This window comes from Papilio machaon, chromosome Z, assembly GCF_912999745.1.
Source record: "Papilio machaon chromosome Z, ilPapMach1.1, whole genome shotgun sequence".
Lineage (NCBI taxonomy): Eukaryota > Metazoa > Arthropoda > Insecta > Lepidoptera > Papilionidae > Papilio > Papilio machaon.
The window spans coordinates 6,153,680-6,170,055 of record NC_060016.1 but is presented as its reverse complement, the minus strand read 5'-3'; the positions used below and the strand labels follow the sequence as shown (position 1 = coordinate 6,170,055).

The window sequence follows — 16,376 nt, the reverse complement described above, 5'->3', positions numbered from 1 at the left end:
TGCCATGTTTATAATTATTGAAACAATACCGGTGTCTGTTATTTTACTAATTTACCGATTTCAAGAAGGAGGTTCTAAATTTGTTTCTTTTATGCTTATTTCATTAAAACTTATCTACGTTAGCCTTGCTTTTAAATTACTTGCTTATTAATTATAATTTTCATTACATTATTAAATATTATTTAATTAAACCCATTTTCATATGTGAGTATTAATTTAATTTAAATTCGTAGCATTAAATACTTTCTCGTTCATTTGGTCGTTAATTTTAAAGTTTATCAGAATTGGCACAAAAGCGCTTTTGAAACAGTAATTATCGATGTAGCTCACAGGCTTTACCCTAGTAATTGAAATTACTTTTTATCTCTTTTGAGGGTGGGGACGATTTGCTTAACAATTGCAATCAGCTGGGAGTTTGTAACGCCACTTGTGTAACACGACTCTAATGATTCGTGAAGGGTGAAAGGACAAGTTTTGATTCCCACGCTTGATTACAGCACCGATAATTACTAAGATAAGTTTTTAGTAAGTTTTTAATACCATTTTATTATTATTTTAGTTATTTTATCGCTAGTTTTTGATACTATTAATTTACTTAAAGTTTATTTTCTTAATTGACTTTGAGAATATCTAATGGACAGATTGTTAATTAAATATTTTACTAAGCCTAACAGGGTTGGCAAAATAATAAATAGCTTTGGATTGGTTATTAATCTAAATTTTGAAGGATCATTTAAACAATATCGTTGAACCTAAATGTTATTATCCACGATCGAATCACTTGTATAAAAATATATTATCCCTTTTCATTGTCTGAAAAATAACAGAAATAGCGATATATTTTGATACTAGTATACATCCTCAGCCCACTATACGCCCCCACTGAGAAGCTCGGAGCCTTTCCTAGGTAAGGGTTGACAAGGCCATAGTCAACCACGCTGTCCAGAGCGGGTCGGTTGATTTCACACATATGTATATCGGCTCAGGGGTTAAGAACTTGGCTTGAAATTTTCAGGTCCTGAGTTCGAATGCCGTATGTAATATACCAATGTGTTTTTTCGGATTTTTGATTTACATATGTACATTTATCCGCAGTTCTTGCAGCGAAGTAAAATATCGTGATAATAGGACTACAGCAATAAAAATTTACGGTAAATGTGTTCGGTTCGTAAATAGGTTTAAATGATGGGACTTTTTTTACGTTTTAAGGCCCAAATTTAATTCCATTAAGTAAAAAAAGGTTGATGAGATTTTATTACTACATTTTGGAAACTTAATATGCATGGCTTAAAAATATTATCAACAATTCATTGTTGAAACGAAAAGTTGCTGAAGCAAAAAATATCCGACTTTTCCAATATATTTTGCTCATACAAAATGAAATACAGTTCAATTTGGACTGGAGCAATTCAAATGCAAGCTGTATCGTGTAAGAGGAGGTCGGAATAAAGAAGCAAACGTGTGCACCGGCGGTAAATCGAAACGGGAAACTATCACTTTAAAAGTGGTCCCTGGCACTATAAAACTGCCTATTTGGGAGTCAGGCGGCACACACCGCATCTGTCGAAAGCGAGTTCGAGAAGCCGCGGAAGCAAGTAACGAGTTGCAGAGGAATACGGGGTCAGAGTCACTCATAAATAATTTAAAGTAATCCGAGAAAAACCCCTGTCCGCGGCCCGCTGGTTGAACAGCCATGACTATTTGATGTGGCCTACGTAATATCTCTCACGAATTAGACCGCCCTTTGAACTAGCTACGGTTGTTTGCACTTGATTATACTTGTGATACAATTATCATTTTCATAGTTATATTTACATGACTTATAATTTTGTTGAGTTTAAATTATTACTATTATTTCGTAGCAAATGAAAGTAGAATTTTACATTTTAAGTATGTACTCTAACCATGTTGGTTGATATAGTGCATATTTAGTAGCGTATTATTTATTTTACGTTTGTATAAAAATAAAAAACTATAACCATGTGGGAATTCTAGAGAATGAATTAAAAAATGGGAAAGTCGTCGGTCGACCATTATTTTCTTTCGTGGCCTTGACTGTACTAAAATATACATATACAAAAGAAAAGATGTTTGCATGTAACTATGCTTTTTGCCCTTAGATATATGTATGCATTTGCGTTTGTATAACAAACTTTTTATTATTGTTGAGGTGAGTAGCGGCCAGAGTTGTCGGCTTCAGATTTCGAGATTTAATATACTAATTTGATGACTATTCTTGTTGTTGTTCTTTTTGATTATTTATCATTTTGTTTGGATTCAAAAAGTACTTTATCAGAAGATTACTACCACACGTTTTAATTCCTTATTAATTTATATACATTGATGTAATTAATGGAATTTAAAACTATTGAAATAACGTAGTTGTATTTCCTCAGGGCGATCTCTTCAGCGGCCTCAACGATGGATTGCTGAGTCGGGCGGAGGCATTAGCAGCGGTCGACATCAGCAAACACCAGTCGGGGCCACAGCCAGGACCTCCGCTTCCGCAGCTCAAGCACGACATGGTTTACCATCACGGTGTCGGAGGCCCACCATCCCACAACGCTAGACCGCATCAGGTACATTTGTGTCTAAACAGTCAGTGGTTCCAGGTTTTCATTGCAAAGCCCAGAGTCACAAGTCTTATTTCATTCAATGTATATCCGATACTAAATTCACTAATACAATCCTAGATGACGATTTAATACGGAAAACTATTTGGCTACAGTAACTGATAAGTATTACTCTTTCAGCACCTACCTTATGCTCATTGTATTTTAAATTCTTAAAACAACCGAAAAATTTTCTTCTAAGATTCTGAAATAATTCAACTTAGTTCGGTATGTAATAAAATCTGTATTCCATAACATACATGTAGAGACATATCAAAGGTAAAGTCGATAGCAATCATTCGAATCAAATTTCGTTGCTATAAAACTAAAGCGGACTCATAAAATTGTTGCCAAATTGGTACGCTCCTCGCCTCTGTAGCGACATAAATAATAATAATAGAAGTAAATGCATTTCTCTATGCCCCATACACCTTGGAAAATCTTTGAGAGTTCATATGTCGGTAAAGGAGGGTTCATTCCTCGGGGAATTGCTCCGAGTGGGGTATACGAGAGGGCTGTAACATGTAAGAAATATATGCGCTACACTATAAAAATGAGGTAATTTTATGCACTGTTCGATGTAATGTTGCCGATTGTGTTTCCGCCCCTACAATTTCGCTTCAATATATTGTTACATGATTATAAATGGGATTACAAGTTGCGTTTATAAGAAAAAACCATGTTCTTTATTGTTTCAAAAAAAAACAAAATTAGTATTTTCATACACTGTCGATGAACGAATAACGACTCTATTGGTTACTATAAATGTGTTTCCCTTTGATACTTATAAAATACTTAAACATTAAATAAATGGATACAATATAGGGATCAAAAATTAGGTAACAACAGACAAACAAAATTAAGCTCGAATTTATTACTGGGAATTATGGAGTGGAAAGCAACATGGATCTGATGGAAATGGATCATGATTTTAAAAGTAATAATAAACTATGCTGAGATATAAATTTATTTAAAAGACATTTATAAATTTATTTTCATTCTACAATTTCGAATATCGCATATATATTTCTATATCTAATCACATTAAACTTTGACCGCGACAACCCGTACAGTGAGACTGGGCGTACATTGTCTGCATAATCCAAACCTTAATCTATATAAAAAAAATTGACAGTGTTACAATATATTTTAGCTGAAACAATAATTTTAACGCAAGCTAATATAATAAATTAGGAGAAATCATGATTAATGAAATAGTATTATGCGTAGACAAATAATTAACAAAGTACTTATACCGGAAAAAGTTTTGGTGATACTTAATTAAGGGTACAAAATACTTTTTTATAACAACGTTGACGTCAATAATATAAATCTCCGTCAATCAAAAAGTTAAAACTCTTGTAGAACTAAACAATATCTAAATGTATTTTTTCGAGTAATAACAGTATGGTTTGAGGAGTTTAAGTTTTTTTTAAATGATTGTAATAGATCCTATCTTTTACAATCACTTAAAAAAAAAACATTATAAGAAATGTTGAAATTTCTAAAACACTACTTAATTGTGAGAATAATTTATTTCATCGAGATGCAAATTTATATTTTCACTCATATTTTTACTTAATAGAACTTTTTTAGGCATATCAAACGAAGATATTAACGGAGTGTATTACAGTGTCTTGAATTCGTTTCAAAATGGAAACCATTTTTTTCCTTTCTATCAACAAAAAGGACTTAAATAAACAGTAAAACTTAAACATGGAGTAAACTACGGCAAAGGGGGAGATAAAAAAACAAGTGTGTACTCGGGGGAGTACAGGACATACGGCCGTTTTTACTAGGTTGCCGTGCAATTGTCGCTTCTGCCACTTGGGACAAGTCTGGAGGGATATGGCAGTTCGTTGTTCGACGTTGCTTAAAAAATATACACTGCCGCTTTTTTTTTGTTTTTAATAGCATGAACGTTTAGATTTTTTTCAAACAATGAGTAAAGAAAATAAAAAAATGTATCTACAAAACAAAAAACTGTAATACTAAAATAAGAACTTTACACGGATAGCAAAAAAAGTTGTGTGTTTGTTGATCTCTATTTTTCCAGATTTATTGATTATACAATGTTTGTACACTAAAAGATTGCTTGATACAAAAGCGACTACTCAACAGAGGCCATTACCTCCGTTATAACCGATCTGGTTATCATTCATGGTTTCATTATTAAAAAAAATTGCATAAGAAATAACAAAATTTATAAAGTCATAGTTATATTTGTTTAATTAATTTTCATGCACCGCATTGTAAAATGTTGTTACTGTTTCGAAAGAATTGGCATGATTCGGAGCGGCGCGTTCGGATCCCAATGGACGTTCAAAACATCATTTTAGTGGCACTCGTAATGCATTCATATCGTACTTATGCTAGTTTCACATGAGGACACAACAGTGAGGCAGAACAGTAGACTTTTTTTTGAATACACACCTATTGATAAAACAGTACTGTTCTGTTCTGCGTGTGCATTGATACAGTAGAAGTACTGCACTGTCTGTCTACTCTGCCCCACTGTTCTGCCTTCGTGTAAACCCAGCATTACTCATGTACAACAGAAGCTAGTGTCAAATATGTTCCATATGTGAAAGAGGTGGGGAAATTGTTGGGGCCATACGACACGCGGCTAGATCGCATATGTTTTTAGATAGTGTCAATTAATTCAAGCTTTTGTATTTAATGCACATTTAATATTTCAATTAGTATAAAACTATTTCTACTAAAAGTAATTTGTTCCAATCGAGACAGTCTTTGTGATCGCTATTATTTTTGTTTATTAATAATAGCCGAATAAATTATTTATAAGGTAACACAATACTAAAATAAAACCTACCGAATACATGTTTCATTTACTTTCGTTTTGCTTAGTCACTCTACTATGTGAATGTTTTTCCATTCCTACAAAATACCGAATAAAAATGTCAGAGGAGGATCGCGTGTTTCGGGGCTCGACGATGTCGTACCCCGAATAAATTCGGCCACTTGTCCAAATCATAACGTTATGATACAAATCACTATTAACGGAATATAATTTATTTAATATCCACTTGCAATTGCTACTGGGGTGTGGGGTTGTTCATATCGATTTGATTGCTTAGGGCTTAGTGTGTTTAGTAATTTTTTTAATGTTACCATTGCTACATTTATTTAAGGAAATTTCTATGTAATTAATGTGATTATAGTATGAGTTTATGTTTAATTTTAAATTAATTACTAAGTAACCGTAACGTTTGTCAACGTTGTTAAAACAACAAGAAAAGAAAAAATAATTTAAATACAGTAAATTATTATTAATTAAAATTGACTTAGAAATAGGGTTTTTAATATAATTTTGCTTGTACAGTTAAACCATTACTTTAAACCTGATTTGTATTTTTATAAATATATTTATTATTATTAATATAAATTATATAAAAATTTTTTGTTTGACAGAACAAGTCTAGTTACATCCTTCTGATTCACACTACGTTTTATTTCAAGAAACAAGGTCGAACTTATATATTTTTAATACCGTAAATCATGACACATGCGAATACATTGTAATTGAACATATGTATATGCGTTTTGTAAAATGAAATTGTAACGTAATTTTCCTACTTAGTAATCATAGAAAAGCGACGCAAAGTGGGGTGGTGATACATTATTATACCACGACATACGCCAAAGCCCCATCAATGTCGCCCCATCGTGTTTCTACCGAACAAATTGTAGTCGCGTTTGAAATTCATACACCTGTGCGTAGAAACCTTTGCGGTTTTTGTAGGCATGGATATACCAGTAATTAGATGTCGTGTTCGATAAAATTAGAGAAAAGTGCAACACGAAATGACTCATATTAACATGATCTAATATCTATATGTAATGTATTCAGAATACAACTCGTTCAAAATATTTTACGAAATGTGTGTGTTGTTGCTTGTTTAATAAAAGCACGAGTGTAAATTATAATATTTTTTATTAGAAAAATAAAGTTTGTCTTTGATAGAACCACATCTCAGGACAAGGTATACGGTATAAAAAGGAACAAAGCAAACCGTTAGAGGCATGTAAGTTTACGTGCAACACGCGGCTAGTGCCTTGTAATTGTGATCTACCGTTCCCCCGGGATTTTCCGCAGTACCGGCTGCACCTAATACAGTACCCCTGGACGCGCCACCGAAAAATTGTTAGCGAAAGACATACGACCTATTTGTATAGTGAGATAGATAGCCTCCGGCATATTGACAATTGATTTAGTGAGACCTCTCTACTTCATTTTATTTATTAAAGAAAATAAATTTAATTAAAAAGGAATTAGTGTTTTACGTGTTCTCTGACATTTTAGTAATTGAGAACCAAGATTTTTGGGTATTCATCGCATACCTATACTTTTCAAAATTAAAAAATAAGATTAAATATTTAACATATAATATACTATGTTTAGAGAACAACAATTGATTAACTCAATACAATACAGTTGATACATCTGCATACGCATACTCGCGTACTTAAAATACTCATTTTCTTTTCAAAGCCGGTCAACAACATAAGCATATTGGTAAAACACTTGCATCCAATCAACGTCACAACAGACTCACCCTCCTATTGAAAAAAAAGAGTGTTTGCACTCATAAAGAATGAGTGCAAATCTGTACAAAGATGATTGTTTATGTTGCCATATCGTCCCCGAGTAGCGCCATTGTTACCACCCCTGCTTTATTTACAATAAAATGTCTGATTTAACATGAATGCAGAAGTTAATTCGGCGCACAACAATAATGATTCCGTCACACCCTCTCTCTCTACTAATCCTCTTAATCGTTATAATTTTGACAGTATGATAAAAAAGGATTACAAAAAGCCATTTTTTCCACAGATGGGCCACCATGGTATGGAAGGACTCGATATGCTCGATCCTTTAACCTCTTCATCGATGACAACTTTAGCTCCCATGGGTGAGTCGGCACCACCGCATCATCAACTGCACGGCTACGGTGCAATGAACCATGTCATGAATCACCATCATCACCCCGGCGGCCTCACTCACGCCCCGCCTGCACACCTCGGCCACCCGGCGGCTGCTCTTCATCCCGATACCGACACCGATCCGCGAGAGCTTGAAGCCTTTGCCGAGAGGTTCAAACAAAGAAGGATCAAACTTGGCGTCACACAAGCCGATGTAGGCAAGGCACTCGCAAACCTTAAACTACCAGGCGTAGGGGCCCTATCTCAGAGTACAATTTGTCGATTCGAGAGTTTAACGCTCAGTCACAACAACATGATAGCTTTAAAACCCATACTTCAAGCGTGGCTAGAGGAAGCCGAGGCACAAGCAAAAAACAAAAGACGAGATCCAGATGCGCCGAGTGTATTACCAGCCGGCGAAAAGAAAAGAAAGAGAACCTCGATAGCGGCTCCAGAAAAGCGAAGTCTAGAAGCTTACTTCGCCGTGCAGCCTCGTCCGTCTGGGGAGAAGATCGCAGCCATCGCGGAGAAGTTGGATTTGAAAAAGAACGTGGTTCGTGTGTGGTTCTGCAACCAGAGACAAAAACAGAAGCGGATGAAATTCGCGGCGCAGCACTGACCGGCGGGAGGCGGCGCGGCGCTGCTGTACCCTGGCGCTGGGTACGGATACTAAGCCGCCGGCCGCTACTCTCACGGCCTCTACATTGATCTTTAAGGGCCTTTTGATAATATATCGCAACGGCGTCAAAAAACGAAAAACACCGTATATAAGCAATAATGAGATCTCGTTTTAATCTTATTCTTTTATCACTTCCTCTCAAATCAATCGCAATTTAGTACTAGAGTAGATATTTTAGTACCTCATGAGCCAATTAAATTTTTCATTAATAAGAGTTTTAATTTTTTTTTCGAGACACAGGGTATATAATTTATTATATACAAATTATTCCAGTAAATAAAAATCGCTTCGTCGTACATAAATTTAATTTTGCGTTGATGTTTGAGAGCATCGAAGTGTACATGAAATTTTAAAATCAGGATTTTTAAGAGAATGTGCCTTGCAAATAATCAATATTCTGTGTTTAATGTTAGTAATATCATCGTGGCGCGTTGGAGCTGACGATGAACACTTAAGATTGAGTCCTTATGATTCGTACATATCGAAATCGAAAAATTACGTCTGTAAGTAGATTAGGACTTTGACTTGCAAATAAATGATTTGATAAGTTTAAACTTCGATTTTATATAAACGAAAAAACATGTTAAATGACCTAATCTAAAACAGACCATTTCGTAAATTACTTATTGTTTACTAAAAATTTGTTGGGCCTTATGTTCTTGATTTTTAAAATTGTACAAAATAATCATAAGTGTATAATTTTTTTGCTATAAGTTGTAGATATATACTATCTAGTCTTAATTTTACGGTTTTTTTTGAGGAGTTTTCTAAACGTTTCACAAATGGCACAAATTTATACTAAGGAGTTATTAGCGACATTTAGCCAAAATAGTGTTAAAGTCATTGTAAATAAGTCACCTTTCTATTTAAAACTAGTCATTAGTCGAACTATAGTTACTAAATTAAATGGAATTAGTATAATACTTGGTGACTTTGGAACACCTTTTTTTAATTAACGATGAAATGCTCTATGGTTTTAGAAACGGATAACTTTTAATAAAAAATCTGATTTTTGTTTCCAAATATTAACTGGATTTATTTTTTACCTGGAATAAAACGGCATTGAAACTAAATTCGAATTATAAATAATAATTTTAAACGATATTCTGTAAATATAGAAAAGAAGTATAAGATAAGTATAATAATAAAACGTGCAATTTAGATCTTGGTAACAAATAATTAAGAGCTAGGAATTTATTAAGTCATCAAGAAGATGGTATGATCTTTTTTAAAATCTAGTCAAAGCTTTTATTATTTATTTTCCAAAGTTTACTTTATAAAGATTTTCAATAATATTATTACATCTTTTGCAGTAATAATACATAAATTGTAAGTTATTAAATTAAGGCGTTTATTTCATTTTTCTAAATATTGTGATGTTAAACACAGGCAGGTGTTGAAAAAAATTTTAGATATAATTTTTTTAACAATTTCACTTACATATTAATTAATGTTATTATTTTGTGTCTGTGGCACATATTGTTATATCTCGTTACCCTTGATGAGTATGTGAGTGTTATTCTTTTTTTTTCATAGTAAAGATTCTATATCAATGCGTAGTTTTAAGTCTATATTAAAATTGATTACATTACTTCTGAACACACACTATAGGAAGCACACATCGGAATAATATGCATAGACATGTTTTCGAGAGCCTATTAAATTATTAAATTGAGTATTAAATTATATTTTAATTTAAATAATGAAGCAATATGCCGTGATGAGTTAAAATAAATATGTTTGTTGATTAGACTATTTATTCCGTACAAAGCAATAAAACAATGATACATATATACTCGTACTATAAGAAAGAAGTTTAAAGTAAAAACCTTAAAAAATATACTAAAATAACTAATATACATTATTAAAAAGAATTCCTTTGTTGATTTAAATATGTTTGTATATTTATATTGGGTATGAGTAGGGAAGAGTTCATAGAAAGTATTCAAAATGATGTCGGCTACATGCCGACAGCTTGAAGCTGGCACTGCCGTCTGCTTAAAGTAGTCCGTATACAGCGGCCGTTAGGAAGTGTGTGAGACTGACTAAAGTTTGTTGTAAGAAAAAACAAAAAACGAAGTATGAAGCACGAATTACGAAACATCACTTGTGGCTTTCAAGTAAATAAGTATTAATAGTAAAAGCTTTTTAGTTCTATTTCTTTTTACCTATATTAACACTGCCATTTAAGAAATAGAAGGTAGCAAATTAATTTAATAATAATAAACGACTTTACTTTAAGAATATATTTAAATAATTTACCTACTCACATACCATCATAACTTGTCTATTTCGATAAACTAATATTAAACAAGTCACAGCTAACCACTATCGAAATACTTAAACAAAAATATATTTCCATCCGTTTTCTATTTGAAAAAAAAAAAAAACTGACTTGACAATTTGTACGGGTTTTGTGAACGACACCAAGGTATAAATTATGTGAACTGAAATAATTTTTTGTTTCCGATATTTTATCTATTAATGTTTTAAACTCTATTTAGTCATTCACTTTTAACAAATGTAGGTATATCACACTTCTTTACCTTTTTTCAGCTATTGCGTTGTTTTGTTTTTACTTTTATGATTACATTTATCATTCACCACAGATATTATGTAGCCTAGCAAATGCATAAATTTGATTCTAAATGTAAAATAATTCAAAAGATAAATGAAACAAATAACAGTTTATTTGGAAAGTTATTACATAAGTTTCAAATACACGTTATACTAGACACTACTTTTTGATTTATATACTTGAAATTCCACTTCCACAACTTGAAAGCCTGTAAGCCCACGGTCAGGAAAATATACGTTCGGCGTATTAAATAATATGTATGCAAATCTCACTAACAATTGCCTGCCATTCGGGTTAGAAATATATCCGTACGTCTGTATTATTTTTACAAGGCTTATATAAATTATAATTTTAAAGTTAATATTATGTACAATTAACTATATTTAATATTTTAAAGATAAGAAAATGCAATAATAAAGTGTAATGTTACACCAAAATATAATTTCAAGTGTAAATAATTGAAAAAATAAATAATGAAACGAATTTTACTGCTGTAATCGTTATAATATGTAATTAGTTCACCAAATCAACGCTAATTTAAGTAGTTATTAGTAGTTTCTCTTGCAATTCATTGATTCTTTATTGTATGATTATTATCAAATAAACTGAGGAAACTTATTTCGAAAACCAATAAACAATAAATCAGTAATAGAAATATTAGTATAATTTTTGTTTTATTGCTCCCCGAATTTATACCAAGTTAAGTCACAAGTGTTTGTAGTAAAAGGAATTTTACATCAAATCACTTATTCTCTACCAAGTAGGGTTGGCGAGAGGTAGGCGGCCGGCTGTAAAAAATTAAGCCAAAACATTAAAGTTTATAATAACTTGTGCCACGTGATTGGGAAAAGGACTGGGAGTTATACTCTAATCTTTCATACTTGTTTTCCAAAGTTATTAAACTAAGAAATAGTTTAGGTATATTAGACAACATAGAAATACATAACAATTAATCGATCAATAACACGATTTCCTCCCTAAAAAACTAAAAAAAACCCTACTGAGTATTATTTGACGCTGTCGGGAAGAAAAAGGATCGAATGAAACCTCACTAGTACACAAGAAAAATCTTCAAACACGGTTTCATCATCACAAATAAAATCCATTCAAAAGATCGATCTTTTAACAGTAAGTGGGTATAAATTCAATTATTAGATTTAACCCAATTGTTAACAGAGCAAGTTAACTGAAACCGTTTTAAAAAACTAAATGATATAAACGTTACCATTTAACATCGGATAAATTTACATTGTAGAATAATTTCAACTAAACCTAACCTTTTCTCTATTCTATATTGTATCTTCTAGAATTATTGAGAAATAATTCAATGGCGTAGCTAAACGTGAGACGATGGCAGGGGTCAGTTATTCCCCAAGGACGATGACTTACAGCCAGCCGAAGCACTAACTCAAACATTTGGCTTTGCCGTCTTCCGTCCACAGTACTGTGTGTTTAAGCAGGTCGAAACGTAATACACGAAATTTTAGGTTACATCTGTTTATTGACGCCGTTTCCTTGAGGTTATGAAACTCGAAGTGTTGAAGTTACATATAACATAAAATAAATAAAGGAATGCATCTCAGTAAATTTTTAATATGTATATTTTTATACGAACCTTGTAGAATAACAAAAAACTGCTCAACTGTATCAAAATGTAATTATCTACGCAGTGCCTAATAAAGACTTTTAAAATGAATAATTAATGTAATTTAATTTAAAAAAATATTATTTTACTAAGTACTTAATAAGTATATGGTTGTAGTAGGCACATCTTATATATGTATTCTTGAATATCATTAAAATCTTGATTAGAATCAAACCTAGTATTGGAAAGCTCAATCATCATCATCATCAGCTCACTATACGTCCCCACCGAGGGGCTCGGAGCCTACCCCAAGTTAGGGGTGACTAGGCCATAGTCAACCACGCTGGCCAAGTGACTTCACACATATCATTGAATTTCTTCTCAGATATGTACAGGTTGCACGATGTTTTCCTTCACCGTAAGAACGTCGGATAAATGTACATATGTAAATCGAAAATCGAAAAACACATTGCTACATGGCGGGATTCGAACAGCAGATGCAGATCGATTGCAGATTGCAAGTCAAGTGCTTAACCCCTGAGCCACCGACGCTCTCTATAATAAAGCTTAATATAATGTAAAAATTAAGCTGTTAATACGAGTAACAAGTTAAATTATTTAACTTACCGTTGGTTTTTGTGATCAAAATCTCCGTTAAAAACATATTGTTATCTCTATTTTTTTCAAATATAATGACAGGAATGACGAATATGTTTTATACAGAGATTTTGGACTCGGAAACCCACGGTTGCTGAACATTAATTTTCATAAGCAAAGATTATTTACGAACCGTAGAAAATGTTTTACACATGGTTTAGTTTTCTTTGATCTCTTGGACCAAATGGTGATTTGTTGTGTTAATTGAATTTGAATTGAATAATTTTTAATTTGATCACTTTTGAAAAACGAATCAATTACAATATGTAAACTCGACCTATATGGTAGGGACCGAGGGGCGCCCGGGGCGTTAGCATGTTGATATACACCGAATTAACAACCTCGCACTTAATTTCAAAACGTATTCCGGTGGCAGAAAGCAATGTAAAATGTTACTTTAGTGTTAAGATAGTGCCATCTAGAAAATACTTCTGATAAATATTTTACATAAAATAACAATATCTTTCGTTTAATTTTTTCAGATGCATATGTGTATATGATTATATAAGAAAATTACTCATTAGACTTTAGCAATGCTTAAAAAATCTCTACATAGTGTTCTGTTCTGTTATTAAAAGGAAAAGTGACTTTTTATTTGATATGCTCATCTACGTTACGTCTATTATATTCGTCGTTATTCGTCTTATTTTATAGAAATTAAAATGAACATTGTATTCAGAATGTTGCACAGATTTAGGATATAGTATTTAGTTGGTTTCTCGGCGCGGTGCGGGTCGTGGGGGTGTGTTTGCACAAGCGTCCGCCCGAGGCGAGCTTTCCCCTTAGTGCGATGATTGTTCCTCCCTAATATTGGATGTATGGAGATTGGTCTCGTATTGTGTAGCACAAACAATATTTGGCTAATCTAGCTGTTTGGTTTAACGTTCTAATTGGATGTATGTTTGCCGATGTTTGGACTGATTCGTGCTGCGTACCCAGTGGAATTTGCCAACAGATCTTGTATCAATTATCAATTACAGAGTAGGAATTGTCAATTGATTGATTTAGGTATCATATTAATCTTTATACACATAAGAAATAGATTGTTACTTGATATAAAGGTGTCATATTACAATAATTATTGATGTTTACAATAAATAATGAGCAGCAGACAATATGGATTCATATATTTAATTGTAAAACTTTAGCTTAAATTAGACTTAATATTAAAGTAGTAAGCAGAGGTTAGGTATAATTGTATGAAGAATTTAATATCTACTTGAAATGCTCTGTGACTAACGGTCTTATGTATGTAGGTATATTCCTAAACCAACCCTTTGACTCGAAAGCTTATTTGAATAGTTCTCCATAATTTTATGGATACATATATTTTACTAACTTGAAAATTAATCCGTACATCAAGTTTACTTATACTTATTTAATGCACATTTTTTGTATAGTATATAAAAAAAGTTTCAGTAAAAGTAACATGCAAGAAGGTTGAAACATTAATTTTATGTATAACAAGTAAGAGAGTTCACAATGAAGTTGATAAATACACAATACTTAAAACATATCTTACTGATAATTTATTAGTTCAGTCGGTGAGTGCCTCTTCGGACATTACATTTAACAATAACAGTGATTTAGTGACACCCTAGGAAAATTTAGAGTTCCCCAGACAGCATGGACACCCCACGCGGTTGCGAATTGATTTATTTATAGAGCAACGTGAGTATCCAGGTTCAGCATCTGATACTGTGTTTACACGACTGCTTATTCTGTATCAAGACAACAGAATTAATAATATTAAATAACATGCTGTTAAAAACATCTGTTTATCCTGGGTATATAGTATAAAATAATTAGTATAGAATTATTAAGTATAAGGAAAATCGGTTCATAACTTAAAGTTTAACAGGATATGTGTCAACAAGGACTCATACACGTCTGATAGATGCTAGACATGTATGACTGATAGACATACAGAAAATTAACTAGGACTTAGGGAAACGATCAAATAGATTTTGAGTTTATTTAGCACAACCAATCAAAAGATATCATTGTGAAATTCAATTTTATGTGTTACTTGAAAGTTCACTCGTGTTTCAATTGACATGAAATAGAATAATCTTAGAAAAAAATATTGATACCTATGCGTTTAGGCTATAGGGAGTTAATTTATTATAATAATAGAGGCTGGGCTAATATAGTTGGCGGGTGCAGAAACAATCTTGCAAAGCTAACTCGAAGACAATAGGAGCGCAGTGCGCTGAGCTGACGGAACAATAGTCGCTCGGCTCGCATAAGCCTGCTACTGAAAATTCACCTTAGATTTATGCTAACGTTATAATATCATACTGCATATAAGTACATATTCATTGCTTTATAAAAGATTGTAACCTTCCCCTTGGTGAAACACCTACTTGTATCTACAAGAGCATTTAGACCAAAGTACTAAATTTTTAAAGTCATAAGCTTCACGACCAGTCTAATAAGTACCAATCTACGTTATCTTGAGCATACGCCTAGATAATTTCAGTTTAATAAAACTTTACTGAGCTTTATCTTTATATTAAATAGAAACTATTATCAAAACCGTAATTTCTCAATATCTGAGTATTATGAACCAACTAAAGCAACGCCGGTTTTTCTAACATGACATCTATTCTAACAAACTGACGTTTATTTTAATCTAAGCGCATTGTAGCGACTTTCTTCCACACGGGTCATTTTCAACTTGCACAGAGTTGCACCATAGCTCCTTCCTAGACAAGTATAATAGTGAAGCAAGAATATTTTATCGATAATTTTCTGATATTTTTTATTATTCTATTAAAAATTCCAGTAACATTACTAATGTGGCCAACCTCTCTCTTAGATCTAATGAACGATTTCAGATTAAGCACTGGGTAAGTCTCCCATGAGTCAACTAAATATGCCATAATTTAAAAATAATTTTGCCATGAATTGTGGATTACTTTTTTCATTTAGTTATATTCATTTAGTTTTTTATAATTTACGACGAATACAATTTTTGTTTAAATAGATTATTGAAATAAACTGATTTCATTTACCGAGGGTTTTTGAGACCAAACATCCCCGTTTAAATCATTATTATCTCTGTTTTGTCAAAGATGACAAGAATGATGGTATGTTTTATACGGAGATTTTGGTCTCAAAAACCAACAGTTAGTTGTCTTATATACAAAATACGCTTAAGTCATGAAGTTGGAGAAATCTAAGTACAACTAACTAGTATATCATTTGTGAAGGTAAAAAAATGGAGTAAAAATCTTGTATCGATATAAGTCATCCCATCTCTATCTTTATACAATTTTTATTAGCAACCCTCATTACCAGTTTTTTTCGTGTGAATTG

The 16,376-nt window shown here is 32.5% G+C and overlaps 1 protein-coding gene across 2 annotated transcripts in view; it reads left to right on the top strand.

Moving 5' to 3' along the window:
* LOC106717185 (inhibitory POU protein) overlaps positions 1-8,175 on the top strand; it is a 31,576-nt gene extending 23,401 nt beyond the window's left edge. The window contains exons 3-4 of one of the 2 annotated variants that reach the window (XM_014510918.2): positions 2,397-2,579; positions 7,441-8,175. In XM_014510918.2, the coding sequence (XP_014366404.1) occupies positions 2,397-2,579; positions 7,441-8,175 (918 nt within the window). The remainder of the gene's footprint in view (positions 1-2,396; positions 2,580-7,440) is intronic. The other variant, XM_014510919.2, reaches the window with a different exon arrangement.
* Positions 8,176-16,376: the final 8,201 nt, after the last annotated feature.